Below are 18,358 nucleotides of genomic sequence, written 5' to 3' on the forward strand. Positions count from 1 at the left end.
GTCATGCACTAGAAATGTACAACATGCTTCACTACAATTAGGAGGTAATCTGGAAGACAAAGTAAATGTACTGTGCCAAATAGTACTTCAAAAGGAAAAAAAAATGCATGCACAAAGTTAATTATATCGCCTTTAATGATTTTTGGTCACAGAGAGGAAAACAAGAGGTGGGTACCTGTAGTGCTATTTGCTTCAGACTGTGAAGTGAATCAACTATCTTTAACTGCAACAGCCTAATTCAATTTTTAAGCCTTTTTGAACACCCTATTCTCTACCTCTTTTGGACAAAGACATACACTGTTGTTGTACGAGGACAGTAAAAAAAAAAAAGTGGAAAAGTGAGTTAAGAGCATTCCCTTGGCTTCACTTTTTTCTTTCTATTTCTCACCTCTTATTTCCCATCCATTTTTTCCAGAACTCTCAGTTACTGAACGTGACACTGAGGGGATATATGGAGCTCAGAAAGTAGAAGATATTCTGCATTGTTTAAAAGATTTTGCAATAACTTTACAGAGTAAACTTTGAAGATCTATGTGGAGAGGCTGCTTTTCATTTTTTTATACAAATTTAAGCAAAAGAGAAGTAACTCCAGGCACAAGACTATCTGTGGATGGGCACATAAACGTGGCACTTTTAAAAGGTAATGCATGTCTCACAGAACTACAGGACTTCATCTGTTTCTTTTCATTCCAAAAGACAGGCATGGCTAGAAACTTGTCCTCCAGTTACCCAAATAAATAACAAGAGCTTTAGCTCAAGTTGGCAAAGTTCTGTTTTGCCTAGATCTCTGCCTGGAAACAAGACAAGGCAGGCAGTTTAGCTACAGAAGAAATGCCCAAGGGAAAAAAGAAAATGGTCAAAACAAACAGACAAGCAAAATTATAACAAACGGACAGCAAGTAGGAAAGAAGAGCCCCAGGAGAAATGTTTTTTCAATGGTGCAGATATTTAAAAATGTGCTGTGGTTTTAAACTGAAGACTTCAGAGTGTGGCACAAAGGACTGCATGACTCATAGCTGAAGATTTTGCACACTAATGCTGTGAGACATTTGTTAATGGACAATCTATTTCCTCTGGAGAGAGCACAAGCAAATACGACTGGCATGCCCATATAAGGTGACCACTGGGGGAAAAAAATATTCCTTTTTTAAAATTAAAATGACACAAGTAAAGTCTTTTAGAGGTGGGTGCATAGAATACGTATGGGGAAAGTTTGTGTAGGTTTAGTGGGGGTTTTTTGATTATGAGTTTTTTCAAATGAAAGTATGCCTGTAAATTAAAAACATCACTACCTCAGCAATCCATTCAAAAAGCAACTAAGGTGAAAACTCTCAATACTGAAAAACACACCAGTAAAGGTCAGCTAAAAACTGAAAATAGGTGTCAAGAGATCATACACACTTGTGATTTGCAAGATCAAAATGCAGAAATTAAACATAATGCAAACTTGAGAAAATGCCTTCCTACAGACTTTAAAAAACATTATTTTAAAGGAACAGAGAAAGAATATTTTTCCTCAACAGCCATGCCTATAATTTTGTGTGTATCACTGGAAATGGAGTCTTGTGATAGGGAAATTCTAGTTTTAGTCTTGGATGCCTTCATACTCATGGGCTGTAAGATAAAGGCAAATAATAGCAGTATGTCTATTGAAAAAAGCTAGCAAAGTGAAAAATGACAAATGGCAATTAAAAGACAGTGATATATTTCAAGAATCCAGTCAAGAAACTTGGAAATTAACAGATTAGACAGGTCCAGAATACTACACAAAAAGAAGCACATTACTGAAGTCTGCTTTAACGATCAACAGCTTCTGAGAAGTCTTGTTCTAAATGAGTACATTTGTTTAGCTACTGGATGCCATTAAAATAGGCCATGTTCATTCCCTAATAAAAAGCCACTTTTCAGCTGCTGTGCTGAAGACAAGATAGCTGAAGTACTGACAGGCTGTTTACAAGCAGGCTAGAGACCAGAAAGTGGCTTAGAAATGAAAGAATTGTAAGATTCCACTCAGAGGAAGATGTTAGACAGGCATCTCACACATATAGAAAGTTAGGCACATAAGGAAAGGCCAAAGGTGCAGCTAAATCATTAAATGAGACACAGTCAGTCTAACAGTCTATACAGAGCACATGTAACTGCCTGTATGCATTTATAGGAATACCTTAAAAATGCAAAATTAATAGAAATAAGTTACTGTTTAGAAAAGATTTAAAGCAAAACATATTAATCTTGCACTACACTGATTCCCACATACAGGAAAAACATCCATAAACAGAAAGGTGACTTTGGGGAAATTGGCATATCACATTTGAGGAAAAATGGCTAACACAGGAATGATATACCTGCCCCCATTTTCATCCCAATTCTTAAACCCTAAACTAAACTACACTTAAATGAAACTATCTGTCCTTATATTGATGGCTCCTGGTTACTAACATTTCAGTGACTCAAACAGCAAATTACAACATCTGTGTGAATTTTTTCTTCTTTTCCCAATGAAAACAGACTTTATGTAAATATGTCACAATTATCCCAATGTGGACAGAATTCAGCATACACTGTTATAATCAGTATTACTTCAAAATACTGCATGTTTACTCATAAGTTGCAATAAACAGCAATAGTATGTGTAAGAATAATTTGGAGATTAAAAGAAATTCCTCATGAGAAAATGAAGGTAAAAATTTTTCTTAAAACTGAATCTGGAAATGAAGTTTAAGAATTAAACTTCTGTTCCCAGCTGCTTAATTTATAACTAAATTAAAAAAGACAAGATAAGATTAAAACAATTGGTTTGAACTTTTCTCACACTAGTTTACAAAAAATATTTGAGAAAACTTAGCTAGTTTAATGTAACCTTGGACACGGTCTGGTCTTTCTGCACAACAATGGCAAATGTAGCATATATTATAGTACTTCGGGGTCATTTTTTGAGTTTTATGCTGGGGCTTCCACTGCAGGATCCTGAGACCTCAAACTACTGCACTGCAAGTTTCAATGCTATGAAAAAATGTCTACTGAAAATACTAAGAAAAAAGGTCCAAACTAAAAAAAGATGTTTTCAATTGCCATTGAAAAAAGAATGTGGCACTACAAGAAAATTTTCCATTACTGCTATGTTGTGCAATATCCCTGCTTTCATCATGTGAGTTTAGTCCAGCACACAGCTTCAAGGGTCAAAACGATAGCAGCAAGAGGAATTCCACAGTCAGTAGTGAGTGGCTCAAGGGACCTGTCCCCTGCTGGTTTTTCAACATTCCAACAAGAAGGCAAAGGGCTTATTAAGACCACTCACCCAGTTAACATTTCACTTACACCTTACTTATAACTGTGAGTTTACTGAACTTCCCATTGCAGCTGTGTAGATTAGCATTTAAACCAACAGATTTTGTCTATAAAGACATCACCTCACGGGACATGCCTCAAATGACTACTTGGCATGTCAGATTCTCCTAACAGAAAGACAAGTGGTGGAGTGAGCACGAGTAGGAAAAGTCAGTCAAATATTACAATGCAAAACAGTAAGAGGAACATGACAGAAACATCCTACCTTAACATGAAGCAAATAGTGATCTCTCACTTTGCGATTCAGTGCAGCACTTGTGGTCAGAACTCCCTGCTGAGTAATCTGAAAAGTTCTCTCTTCGTTTCCAGTCAGGATGGTGAAGAGAAAAGGAGGGCCGTTGTGAGAAGAATCCCTGTCTGTCACCACTAGCTGCAGCACACTGAATCCAATAGGCTTATTTTCCTATAGATATATAATACATATTGCTTTTGTTATAATTGAGGATATGGTCTGATGCTGATTTCTTCCTTGCAACAGAAACCCCAAAAAATTACTGTCAAACCAGTTAATAGTACAAGAGTAATCAGAATGACAATATTGCTTCAGGGAAACTACTACCTTCTAAGATTAAGACTCAAAAACAGTAAAAGGAGAAAGGCACTTTTTAAAAAATTATATTGTATTTTTGAAGGTAGCTCAGCCTTGACACTACATTTTTTACTTCTGGTCTGAATTATTACTGTATTACTGTAGCCTAATTACCAAGTCATCAAAGATTTGGAATTTAGAGAAAACACCTGTTAAGACTAATCTAATGTCTTTGTTGGGAGGACTAGAAAAATACACTCCTCCATCTGACACCTTGTGCCCTTAATCAGGAGTTCTCCCTACAGTGGTGGCTACTACAGGCACCATCCAATTAAAATATGAAATCCAGGTTTTAAAATTTGCATCACAAAATCCCTTCAAGTTTGTATCATGTGGAAGTCTGAGGTTTCACAGACACTTCACATACGTTGGCTTATCATGTATGTTACACACACATATAACCTTATCTGACACCGGTAACATCTCTCCCAGAATACTTGTGCTCTACTGTATCAGCCAGATTTCTCTACATACATACTTATTTGAAAAGTAAGAAAAGTAGAAACATTATTTTGAAGTACAACCATAACAAAATGCTATCCCTTTCACAGATGGAAAAACTCCTGATAACAATACTATGTTCTGAGAGAGTAAGTCAATTTAGCTATCAGATACTGCAAAAAGCTGAAGCTTTTTCCCTTTCAGCAAAACAAAGACCATTGCTTTAAAATACAAATATTTACAGTTGGACATCCAAAGTAATTTGACTTTCCTAAAAGCTAAGCACATTTTCTACTGTGTCCAAATATATCCATCTCCAATAGAAGAGGAAATGCACACCAGCATTTTTGGGCAACTCCTCCAGCTTGTTCTCTGCTATGTTCAACTAGGGCAGGCCCATATGAATGAACTATAAAACAAGAGGTCTTCCTTTTTAATTGAGTAAGGGAAATAGTACAAACATTGGCCACACAGTCTGAAGTTCACGTGAGATATTAATTAACATTTATTTTAAGAAAGACTATTATAGTAGAAGACACATTTAACAGCACATAAGTTTTAGGTTTCTTTTTTATTTGGTGGGGTTTTTGGGTTTGTTTTTTTTTAGTGGGGGGTTGGCTCTTTTTTTTTTAATTTTTTTTTTTTGGTTGGTTGGGGTTTTTTTTAAAAGTAAGATCCAGAACATCTTATTTGCATACTGTGTCATGTTGTCTATATTAACTTTGTCCTATTTTGGAAAGCTGCCTTTACAAATGATTCACCCTTGTCTCAAACACAAGTGGTATGTTAGGATTGCACAGTGCATCAGGTAGCATTGTCTGATCCTCACAGATCTATTGCACCAGGCCAGGAAACAGCAGAAGGACACAGGGATTGAGCTCATTTACATTACTGATCTACAAAGCTCTTAATGCAATTCCTTTGTTGCCTTCCACTTATTTTCTATTGGATTTAGGAAGACAAGAAGTACAGATGCTGATTCTGCTGTCTTTGCTTTAGCAGTTTTCTGAATCAGGCAAGTACATGCCAGACACTTGAGAATGTGGCCTACTGCTACCATCCTACAGTGTAAAATTAGTCAAAGGATTGGTATGCAGCCATATGAAATTCCACCCTTGTTCTAACTGCTGCTGATCCCAGAGGAGGCCAATGGGAATTAGGGTTTAACCTATGTGCCATGGTGCAGAACACTAGCTTCATAGTGACAGGTACCTAAAGGATCTTTTTCTAAGCAGTAACTAAGACTGAAAAGAAATAGCAAAATTATCATGTATTTTAACATCCCTGTATGATTCTAAGATTGTTTTATGCATAAATGGAATTTATAATTTATAGACAGGTACACACACAAGCAATCTGATAAAGAACCAAGAGAAGTTATGCAGTCTCCCTCACTGTAAATATTCAAGAACATTCTGGATTCAATCCTGTGTCCAGGACTGGACTCAATCATGTGCTCTAGGATGAGCCTGCTTTACCAGGGAGGTTGGACCAGGTGACTCACTGTGGTCTCTTCTAACCTCACCCAATCTGTGATTCTTATAGCTTGCAATGTAAGTTTCCTGTGCAAACAGGAATTTTATAACTCTCAACACGTATTTGATAAGCAGCCTCACTGGTGACCTTAAATAATTAAAAATACAGAAAAATTCAAGTCACAAATTTGCAGTCCAATAACATTGATTTTACTACTTCACTAGTTGCATTTACCTGGATGATAACACTATAGTTTCCTTTTGAGAACACTGGAGGATTATCATTTACATCAGAAACATCAATGTTAACTGTAGTTGTGTTAAGCTTAGGTGGGCTTCCATTATCTGACGCTTGAACTGTCAAGGTATATCCTGAAATCTAAAAAATTAATAAAAAATTAAAAACATTTACTGAAGAGGAAAAAAGTAACAAACTCAGATTTTGTTTTATGGAAGAATTATTTTAGCACAATCCCCAGTAAAGCTTTCCTTCATATATTTAATCCTTTCTCTTCCTCCCAAAAGTACTGATATAAACAGATGCTTGCACTTTACTATAGCAATATTAATTTTGGAACATGAAATGGTAACTTAGAAATAGAGTAAGAAAACGGTGGCCATCAATTATGTATAGGTAAATTTATCCCAGCTGCCTTAAAACCACAAAAAACTCACCTTTTCTCTGTCTAGAAGCTTAGTAACTTTTATTTCACCCCTGGTAGGGTCAATTGTAAAAGGATTTCCTTGGTTGCCATCTATAATCATGTAGTGAATGCGGTTGTTGGAAGGCCCATCAGCATCATCTGCCATAACCTAAGGGACATTACAGTTTCATTTAAAACAGGTTGCAACAGACTCTAGCACCTTTCAGATAAACTCGTCCTGAAGATGAGCTCTTTTGGTCTAACAAATTTCACAGTTCACAGGAGAAATGCCATCTCAATAGAATACACCAACATCACTTGATTTCCTGAATTTCTTCTGAAAATTAAGTCATGGTCTCATGAGGAGAACATAAACTTATCACAAAATATTATCTATTTTCCCACAGGATCTGAAGTCCCTATTTCTGAAAATTTTTCAAAGTAAATTTTCAATTCACTCAGTAGCAAGCATCTATTAATTGATGTTCACCTGCAAATCAATACTAATTCCTTCAAGACTGAAAGCATGTTCATCATGAAGTAAGAAACCTATACGTACTGTAATAACTGATTGTTCAAGCATAGCATCTTCACTGATTACTGCAGTGTAAGTGTCTTGGCTAAACACTGGAGAATTGTCATTGATATCCGTGACATTAATATTCACTGTTACAACATCACTTAATGAAGGTGTGCCTCCATCTGTGGCTTCCACTGTCAAGTAGTACTCATGAGAACTTTCATAATCCAAACTCTCAATGATAAAAATGGCTCCTAGGAAAGAAGAAGAAGGAAAAAAAAAAAGTCTCACACAAACTCTGCTACTGCTGTAGTATTACGTGTTGCAACTTTTTATTTTGTCCTGACAAATACTCAGCTTCTTCAGGGCTTGATTTGTCACTGTAAAGCTAGAGCTACCCAGTGAAATGATTATGCTTTACAAATGTAAGTAAAATGATGCTAAGTTCCCACCATTACCACAAAGGATTCAAAGTTTAAAACTATCTGGCTTACATTTTGTAATGTGCGTTTTTAACAGACTAGTTAAGATAGTGCAGTCCCTAGCATACAAATTAATTTGCTGGATGAGTTTTTCTGGAACCTTTTTACTCCTTTCAAATATATGAAGTTTTTCTTCCATACCTTAGTACCAGCATGTCCACTGAAAAAGCAGAATTGTAATTTCCACTACACTAGTACAACTAACAACTAAACTATTTAACTACTAAAAGTCAATTAGATTTAACTTTTGGGTAGAAATCTTATTAAAAACAAAACCAAAAATAAAAAACCCCAAACCCAAGCAACTTTGCGAGAAATCAGGTCTAGAAAAAGAACTATAAAAGTAAACAAAACTACAATTGAGGTGTTTATTGATTTTTAGCAAAGAATTGCCATTAATAGGGAAAAATTCTCAATAGAACCTAAAGAGTCCCTGAGACTAAATCTATCATACAAGCCTAAAATCTCCATTGTCATGCTGGACATACGGTTGAACATAATATTCCAATTCCAAACTCTTTTTAATGCCATATCAAACTTCTCTAGGATTACTGACTTTGTGGACCAGCGACTAGTCTTCCCAACCACTTTTATTTCTAATCCTTCTTTTGCCAAGCCTGGCCATACCCTTCTGATTATATACCTTTTGTGGAAGGACTATTATGTTTCTCATTATAATCTATGTCTTTCCACCTGCCTGCCCCCAGAGTAGGAAATTTCCAGTTAGGAAACCTTTATAAATGAACCTAATCCAAGTAATAATCCAATAAATAGAAGCAACCAATAAAATTCCTATTCTATATTTTACTGCATGCCTCTAGTAAGTTTGCTGGCAAAATGGGTTGAAAGACAGCAGCAGCAACCTCACAGCTGGGATGAAGCACACAGATTGCACATAACCTGGCTGAACTATGGAGGAAGTCAGCATGGCATGGTGCTTGCCTGGCCTGAAGTAATATTCACAGTTGTAACCTGTTACCTGTTGTTGAATCGATGCTGAATTTTCCATGTTCGTTCCCACTGACTATTGAGTACGTGATTTCAGCATTGGCTTCAATGTCTCTGCTTGCAGCATAGATCTGGAGAACTTCAGTTCCAACCAAAATATCCTCTGATACACTTGCACTATACTCCCTATGCTCAAATACGGGTGGGTTATCATTAATATCCAAAACAGAAACTATAAGACTACTTGTTGAAGACAGTCTTCTAGGTAAGCCTTCATCTGTAGCCTTCAAAGTTAACGTGTACACAGCTTGCAATTCCCGATCCAAAGGCTTCTCCAAACGAATGATTCCAGAGAACTCATCAATAGAGAACTGCCCCTCTGCAGAGTTCACCAGTGCATAATGGATTTTACGGTTCAACCCTGCATTTTGAAAACAATTTTCAAGTATGAAGCAGCCTTTAAAACACACAACAGAATAATCCATCTGATAACTAGGAAAATAAGACATGCATTCTACATATTATCATTATGTTAAAAGCACATTTCAGAAAGAGTTAAAGTCTCTTGTGAAGGGCAAAATTACTTCCAAAAAACCATTAAGCTAACACTTCTCTGCACTGATTTTCTGTCATACACATGAACCATGGTTCTGCTTCAGTTACAGCACTAGTTAATACGAAACAATTGTTAATATAAATGTAATTATAACTTTAGAACAACAGAATCTGCTTAGCAAGTGTATAATAACAGAGGAGGATATGGGAGAGTTAGGTTGCATCAATGAACTAGACTAAAACAAGAACATTTTTTTAAGAATCATGCCTCCAAATTAACAGGAGCATAATTTCTATCACCATTTCTTTATAAAACAAACAAAAACCTTATAGATTTTAGGGGCAAGTATTTTGGTCCATCTGAGCCTCAAAGACTAGTGAAGTATGAAAACAACTGTTACCTTTCAAATGAGAACCTAGCTTTATCATAGCACAAAGCAGGTCAGTTGTTTTGGGACACTGAGGTTATTCATTAATGCTATTTGATTAAGAAACTGATGAGATGTGGAAATCATAGACCTTAAATGCTGTTGTGTTTCTTACAACAAAGCCTATGAACAAACTCTTTCTGATGTCATTTTCAGTTCATGTTCACTTAAATATTTATAACTGAACAATGAAGACAAAGAGATAGTAAAAATCTTAACAGCACATACATAAAGCTACAGTTGACCAGTGTTCTCTTGATGGTATGACCATCGATGGCTGGCCTGAGAAGCACAAAAATCCATGAATGCCCATTTACATGAACAGACATGTCTTGATAGTCCTATTACTTACATCAGGAGTAAAAGGATGAACCTAATTGATTATAGCATTAATACCTTTTGACAGTTAAAATTCCTTACATTTTGTCTCTCCCCCCTCTCCTCTTTTTTGCAAAGACACTACAGGTATGTCTTTCAAGCTACTCACACATGAAAGTCAGGTGTTAAATGATTTAGCAGATCAAAATATATCTTTCAGAAGTCTAATCCTGAGTGGTACTGAACATCTGTCAGCTCTACTGAAAGAATTGACACCTCTCAGGATAAAACTAAAGAAATACTACTGTAAGTCTGAGAACATGACACAAGTATCAGTCAAAGATTGCATACCTGCATCTGCATCTGTTGCCTGCACCCTTGTCAAAAGGGTTCCAGGCTCCGTGTTTTCAAATACTGTAATGGAGTAAGTGTCAGTTGTAAATTCTGGGGCATTATCATTCACATCTTCCAGAGTTAGGATAATGTTAGCTTGGCAGAATCTTCCTCCTCCATCTGTGGCTTTCACTAGAAGATAATAAACTGCTTGCTGCTCTCGATCAAGTGCCATTAATGTTTTCAGTTCACCTACAAATAGCATAACACAAGTTGATGTAAATTGCAAGGCTTAAGTACCCCAAACATGTTTTCTCCTAAAATCAGAATAGCTAAACAGCAATTTTCTTGTTTACAGTAATTTCATCAGTAGCTAAATCAACAGCTGTACTATATTAATGTATACTACTTTGGGCAAAACATTTAAGTGACCTGCCTTTTCAGCTTGAAAATATTAAGAACTAAAACACTATTTTTTCCTAATGCTCTTGAAACAGAAATTAGCTAAAGCTGAGCTCTCTGATAGTGCAGAGAGAGAATGCGTATACATACAAAAATCCATGTGCATTTGTGCAAAGTAAATTGAAGTATTAGAACTCTGCTCTGGCTTTAAAAAAATGCAAGGTTAAATCCGTGTCTGGTTTTTCTTGGCTATTTGGTTGTATTCCTTCCATAGGTATTGGTATTTCCTCCTCTAACATTCCATGAATAAACATAGCTATTCATAATGAGGTCTTAACTGCTACTAGAGGCAAACCTCTAGACCACTAACACACACTTGCTTTCTAAAGTGACAGAAAACATGAGAGGCTACTATTGTGTAGTCATTGTTGCCTTATAAACAGTTCAAAAAAGTATTACAAAACACTTTTGTGAGTATTCTAGCCCCACCAATTCTCAATTTATGTAACAACACAGTAGCACGTCACACAGGTAACATTCAAAGTCAAAAAAATCCCCAAACCCATGAAGTAAGGCCCTTAGTTATTTTGCCACTGAAGTTTTCTAATCTCTTCTACTTACATTACATTTTTGTATTCATCTTACTCCATTTTTTACACTGTTTACCTTCCTACCACTTGTCTACTGCAGCCTGCACAGTATAGGATTTTGGCAATAGCTGTGACCTGTACTGTAATACAAAACACACAAATGCCATGAAGACCGAAGTGAAGCAAGTTAGAAGTTGATGTCATTTGTACTTTTGAGTTAATCTCATTCCAATAAAACTGGGGGTGCTTCTGCTGTTTGCTATGGAAAGGAAATTTGTTGCTCCATCTAACCTCATCCCATTTAATTTTCCAAAACAGAAGATGGTGAAGAGAATCTGAATAAAGATACGTCACAGTTACAAACCATTGTTGCTGCTGCTGCAGTGAATATAAAAAGAGCAAAATTTATGGCATACTTTTATTCCAGTCACTTCAGCTTCGAAGTTTCTGGCTTCAGGGCAATTACCCTGTTTACGCTTTAGTTTCCCATAAATGAAAATACTTGCCTTTCGCCTGACTTTATTCAATATATTATTAGTATTTGTGTAGTAGAAACTCACATTTTAAACCAATGTACAGTAAACCAACCCTTAGTTTTAATGACTGACATTTACGTATTAATGTAATAGCAAAGCATTTTATAAAATGAGGTGACTGGAATCTTGTATAATGTATAAAGTATTATTACCTGTGTCTGGAGCGAGTCTGAATTTTTCTGCTCCTGTGCCATGCAGTGTGTAAGTAATTTCTGCATTGGAACGAATATCTGCATCTGTAGCAGACACCTGCATTATCAGCTTTCCAGGAAGGGCATCTTCAGGAACTGAATCAGCATATAAAGTCTGCAAGATTTTAAAGTTACATTGGAAAACTAAACATACGAAATAACCAGAGCTTGGAAAGGGGAGGGGAAGAAGGAATGATAGAGGAAATAATATTCGGTTTGAATGTCTGATAACATATTCATGTGAACCAGAAGATGAAATAACTGAAAATTAAAATAAATTATGATTTTCTAATTAATTACTTCACATTTATTGGATTATTCAGAAAGGTATTTAATACTGGAACTATAGGGATTTTTGAACATTAGTGCCTTGCTCAAAACTTGAAACACTTGTAACTGATTAACTAATAATGAAATGTGTTCCCAAAATAGAAGTTATAAATTTTTGCTAATTTAATTTTTCTCTCTTTTGGTGGATCATCTTTTCTAGGTCTGTCTCAATCTACAAAAAATTCATAGCTGCCCTTTTAATGACACAAAAGCTTCCAGACTAAATTAAATAGAAGAAAAAGTATTCAGAATTTATTGGCACTAGACACTCTTACAGCCCAACCATGTCAGGAATGTGCACTATGTTAGAAGCACTAAGCCTTGTAACAACAATATTAACAAAGGGGAAAATAAAAGGAAAAAAGCTAAAAATTCTGACTTGCCAGTCTGTGTATAACTGCAACCATTTACACAGAAGTAACTAACATAAACATCAACTAAGAAAAAGAATCCTATGTTCACTCTATACTTGTCCTTCCTAGTACAAGGGAAGATTTCAACCTAGTAATATGAAATCTGTGTTAAACTATGAAAAGTCCAAAATTGCCAAAAGAGGCAATAACATATTTTGCAGGGGCTATCTTCCTGAGTTTTTTCCATTCCTTATTTTTCATGTCCATTCTTGCAGACTATAAAAATCCAGTAAGGTAGACAGCTTTGTAACAAGAAAACATTTATGGCTTATAGATTTTTGTTGCTGTTGACTGCAATTGCAGAGTAATGTTCCACTCTTTTCAACTCTTTTATCACAGGAAATACACACATTTTTCAACTAAGCAATGGGATTCAGCTTTTTTTAAAACTTTGCTTCTTTCATAAAATAGAGCATATAAATGATGATGGCCACAGCTTAAAATAATTATTTTTGGAAAAGAATTAACAGAGAAATTTACTACAATTCTCCTTATATCTCTCAAATACCCACCGAGTGTCAATGTATTGTCTTTGGATTTTTAAAAAAAATCTGTCTGAAGTATCTTTTATTTGACAGCATTCCATCTTAGTAGTCCAAATTTTTGTTACGGTTTAAAAGGAACAGCTATTTGCCAGTCTCCTGAGAAGCTATTTCACAGAAAATGTAAATTTTATGTATGAAAGCAGCTGGTAATGGAAGATACAAGACTCTGCCTACCTTTTCACAAACAGGGCTATTATCATTAGCATCAAGGACTTTAACCTCCACCACAGCTTTAGCTGCGAAGGTCCCATCAGTAGCTGTAATATTTAGAAGATAATTATCCTTTTCTTCCCTGTCCAGAGGCTTTTTGACATAGACCTTCCATTCATTCTGTATATTTTCAATAGCAAACTGTCCCAAAGGATCACCTCCTGAAATATGAAAAGAAATATTTATTTAGAGATGGAGATTTGTACTATTACTCTATCAAAATTAAGGTATAGGGGAAAAAAAAAAGAAAAGGAAAAAAGCAGACACTCTCTGTGGCTTTATGAGGAAACAGCTTCGTTTCCCAGGTAGAAATTGTCAGTAGATGCTCACACAACCAATTCAACTGTGGCCAACAGAATCCATAAAAATTAATTTAGAAATTCATGTAGCATTATAGAAAACATCATATGACATACACAGTACAGATTTTTAAATAAAATTTGATATATAAATAATATATAGAGAAAGGCATCTTAAGCAAGGCAAACATGAAACAAAGCCAACTAAAATTCATTTTCCCACTGAAGTTTTTAATATTTGTATTAAGACACACACATTCTTTCTTTGCAGCTCTATGGTTTAAAATACTTTCCAATCTCTTCAAAGATTAAGTTCTATATCATGATTCCAGCACCATTCAAAAAGTTATTCTGACATTACCCAAAAAGACTTACCTGTGATGTGATAAAAGACTTGTCTATTGGTTTCTTCTGTATCAGCATCTGTTGTACTCAGGATGGCAATTACCCCACCAGGAGGGTCATCCTCACTGACTGTTCCTTTATATATCTCTGCAGTAAACCGTGGAGGATTGTCATTCACGTCTGTGACAGTAACTTCAACCACAGCCATAGAAGACAGCTGAATTTTTTCACCCCGGTCAGATGCAACCACTGTGATTTTGTATTTGTCTCGTTTCTCATGATCAAGCTCTTTCAGAGTGGTAATCCAGCCAGTTTCCATGTTTATGGTAAAAGACTCTATAATGTCTAGCTCTTGAGAAGGATCCAAGCTGTAAGTAACCTGCCCATTGAGTCCTGAATCTAAGTCAGTGCCTTTAACCTGTATGACTCTTGTTCCAGCTGGTGTGTTTTCTACAATGAATGCTTCATATGGGTTGGACTCCAAAATGGGTTTGTTATCATTCGCATCTTTTACCTGAATGCTAACCTCTACTGAGGAAACAACATTATAATCTTCATTTGCATACTGTGCTTGAACTGAGAACTGGTACCACTTAGTTGTTTCATGATCAAGATTCTTCTCAAGTTTCAACTCTCCAGTCTGTCGGTCAATCACAAAAAAGTCATCTCTGTTGCTTTCAGGAGTGTTCCCTTTGATCAGACTATATACTAAAGTCTGATTATGCTCTGCTTTGATAATATCTATCACAGTTCCAATTGGAATGTCCTCAGAGACAGTATAAGAATAAAATGGTTCTGAAAATTTTGGAGTAGGCACTTCTGGTGGGAGTATTCTGGCATAGACAGGAACAACTGACTCTTTTTGGGGGGATCCACCATCAATTGCTCTAACAAGGAAAGTAAGAAACTCATTTTCCAAACCAATTAAGCTTTCTTTTGTAGTAATTATACCGGACAATGAATCAATTTCTAAATTCTCTTCTACATTTTCAGATTCTGCTTCAATAGAATATGTGATGTCTGCATTTGTACCTTCATCAGCATCAGATGCCCAGACTTTAATGACTGAAGTACCCCGTGGAACATTAGTCCCAATATTTACTTCATACTCTGTGGCTCTGAATTGAGGAGCATTATCATTGTCATCAGTAAGTATGACATTAACAGTACAGAAAGCAACTTTCCCTCCTGAATCTTTGGCCATTAAACTAATGGCAATTACTTTTTCTGCTTGTGTTTCACGGTCAAGCTTTTCAGAGGTAAATATCTGCCCTCTCTCATTTGTATAAAATCTGTCTTTGGCAAAGTCATTTACAATGTGGTAAGTGATGTGGCCATGTGTACCAGAGTCTTCATCTATTGCTTTAACTTCAGTAACCAAAGTATGCAATGGAGCATTTTCAGCTAGTTCAACCTCATACTCATTCTGGCTGAAAACAGGACTGTGCATGTTGGCACTGATTACACTTATATGGACTTGGGCTGAGCTTCTGAAGACACCATCAGAAACCGACACATTAAGATTATAATGTGACTTCAGTGTCTGTCTGCGTAGGTTTGAGATGGTGATAATGCCAGTTTTACTATCAATCACAAAATTCTTCTGATCATTGCCTGTCAGAATGGAGTACTCCAGCTTGTCAACATCTGAACTATCTGCATCTGAGGCTTGCACACATGTGACAAAATGTCCTCGAGGAGCCAGTTCACTAATTCTGGCTTCATAAAGCAATTGGCTAAAAAGAGGGGGGTTATCATTGAGATCAGTTACATCCACAGTTACAATAGTATCACTGCTCAAGGGCAGCATGCCACCATCTACGGCCCTTATTAGTAACTTGTGCTGCTTAATTTGTTCATAGTCCAAAGTTTTTGCCGTAAGGATGAGTCCAGTGCTGCTATCTATGTGAAAGTAGTCATGACTTTCACTATTATTCTCAACCAAGTGATAGGAAATTCCCCTGTTGGTTCCAGAATCAGCATCTGTGGCGCTCACTTGTGCAACAGATGTTCCCACGACAGATGCTTCAGAAAGTGTTGCAATGTAAGACTGCTCTGTAAACACAGGAGGATTATCATTGATGTCTTCCACTATTATGTCTACAAACACATCAGCATGTGCCCCATTTAGGGAGTCAGTTGCTCGAACACTCAGTTTATAGGCTGGATGAGACTCAAAGTCAAGAGGGGCAACAACATTTATAACTCCAGTGTTGAAGTTGATAGTGAACTGATTGAAAGGATCTCCACCCGTAATGCTGTAAAACACCTTGAGTCCTTCAGGGCTGTTTGCTTGTACATGTACCACAGGGCTATGGAGCTGAATGTTTTCTGGTATCTCTGCACTGTAGAAAGGCTTTTCGAACACTGGCATAGCTTTACTCATAACTGTAATTGGGACTGTAACTTCAGCTGAAAATGCAGGGTCTCCTCCATCTTTTGCCACTACTGTGACCAGATACTCCTTATTTAGAGTGTCTGGTTCAAACTTCTTCTTCAGGGAGATTTCACCAGTGGTATCAATCTGGAAATGTTCATGATGTTCTTTCAGATAGTAACGCACCTCTCCATTTTTGCCTGTATCTTTATCTACTGCTGTCACACGTTGAATAACATGGCCTGCTTCAGAGTCTACTTTAACAGCAGCATAATATGGAAGATTGACAAAAAATGGAACATTATCATTTACATCTTCTACTGTGACTTTAACTACAATGTGTGCAACAACTGATGGCTTATTTTCCTCTGTCACTTCCACAACCACATCAAAAGATTCTTGCTGTTCGCGATCAAATGGTATTCCCGTTGTTGAAAGGACTCCTGAAGTTTGGCTAATTTTAAATCTGCTGTCTGGATTTAGAATATGGTAAAACAAAGGCTTATTTATTTGATTCCCTATAGCAGTAACAACAGCTATTGTTTTTGCCTCTGTGGAATTCTCCTGCACCGTTGTAGAGTAAGAACTCTGTGTGAACTTCAGTTGGCTTGCTTTGCTTTCTTTCACATTAATTTTTACAGATGCAGTGCTTGCAAATCTGCCATCAGATGCTCTCACTGATAATTCATACCTGCTTCTTAACTGAGTTGTGTTTTGTACTGTTATATCTCCAGTCTTAGGGTTTATTGAAAATTTTTCCCCAATGTTGCCTTCAATAATAGAATAAATTAATTGGGAAAAAATGCCTGAATCTGCATCAGTGGCATTTACGCTGATGACTTTCACGCCTTTATAAGTTGGAACCAGAAGGGATGTCTCATATAGCTCTCTTGAAAACACAGGAGGGCAATCATTGATGTCAATCACATAAATAGTAACATTAGCTGCATATTCTGCATATAGACGTGGTATCCCTGTATCATGTACTTGCACTGAAAAGTGGAAAATATTCGTCTCCTCATAGTCCAGACTCATTACTGTCCGAATGGCACCAGTGCTAGAATCAATGGCAAAATACTGGCGGACAGATGGTTCAACAATTTGATAAACAAGCAAAGCATTAGATTCTTTATCAGCATCTGTAGCTCGAATTACTAATGGGACATTCTTGTCAGTCAGAACCACACTGTTAATTGAAGCTGATTCACTGATGAGTCCTGTATATTCAGCCTGCATAAAAATTGGTGCATTGTCATTCTCATCCCGAAGATGTACCAAAACTGTTGCATTACTGGACAAGCCAGCCATGTTTGTTCCTTGCACAGTTAGAGCATAAGAAGGCAAAGTCTCAAAATCAAGTATCTTCTGAGTAACGATGACACCTGAGTTGGGGTTGATAGCGAAGGCATCATCTGTATTACCATCTTTTATTTCATAAACTACAGAAGACTGACTGTATGCTGTAACCATTCCAACAAAACTGCCAATGTTGGCACTTTCGCTGATTTCTGTAGAATATTCTTTGGCTGTGAATTTTGGCGAGGCATTATCAGAAACTGTAACAAATATGTGTACAGAGGTCACTTCACTCATTGGAGGATGTCCTTTATCTGTAGCTTTCACCATCAAGTTGTATTCTTCCTGGTTACTACGATCTAATTCCTTTGCAATTTTAATCATACCCAAAATGGGATCAATAAGGAAGGAATTTCCAATATTCCCTGTGAAGAAAGAAAAAACAATTAAGAAAGAGGTATACAGAATTTAAGGGATGACTGCTTATTTAGCTCTATACTTAAGAGACATAGATGGAACAGAGACTATGAAAATTTCTTAGTTTTGCTTGATAAACATTTGCTAGCCAGTCTGGAAAGTCTTCTGTACTCAAGAGTTGGCGGTAACTTTACTTGTGGAAATACTGCACAAAATATAGTTAGCAAAGCCATCCAAGACTTGAAAATAAATGCAAAAATTTTCTTTTAGCAAACTTACATATCAACCATAGCTGAAAGGAACTTATATGCAGAAGTTAACATTAG

General features: G+C 36.4%; 1 protein-coding gene across 8 annotated transcripts in view; it reads right to left on the reverse strand.

The window, feature by feature from the left end:
• FAT1 (FAT atypical cadherin 1) overlaps window positions 1-18,358 on the reverse strand; it is a 104,926-nt gene that overhangs the window by 12,981 nt on the left and 73,587 nt on the right. For all 8 annotated transcript variants that reach the window (XR_010361262.1, XM_064417976.1, XM_064417973.1 and 5 more), the window contains 9 exons: window positions 13,973-18,040; window positions 13,263-13,459; window positions 11,762-11,915; window positions 10,100-10,333; window positions 8,479-8,868; window positions 7,057-7,271; window positions 6,529-6,666; window positions 6,089-6,232; window positions 3,554-3,751 (listed from right to left, as the gene is read on the reverse strand). Coding sequence is in view for 7 of the 8 variants with exons in the window: in XM_064417976.1 (XP_064274046.1) it covers window positions 3,554-3,751; window positions 6,089-6,232; window positions 6,529-6,666; window positions 7,057-7,271; window positions 8,479-8,868; window positions 10,100-10,333; window positions 11,762-11,915; window positions 13,263-13,459; window positions 13,973-18,040 (5,738 nt within the window). In the remaining variant the exon portion in view is untranslated. The remainder of the gene's footprint in view (window positions 1-3,553; window positions 3,752-6,088; window positions 6,233-6,528; window positions 6,667-7,056; window positions 7,272-8,478; window positions 8,869-10,099; window positions 10,334-11,761; window positions 11,916-13,262; window positions 13,460-13,972; window positions 18,041-18,358) is intronic.

This window comes from Passer domesticus, chromosome 4 (assembly GCF_036417665.1).
Source record: "Passer domesticus isolate bPasDom1 chromosome 4, bPasDom1.hap1, whole genome shotgun sequence".
Classification (NCBI taxonomy): Eukaryota; Metazoa; Chordata; class Aves; order Passeriformes; family Passeridae; genus Passer; species Passer domesticus.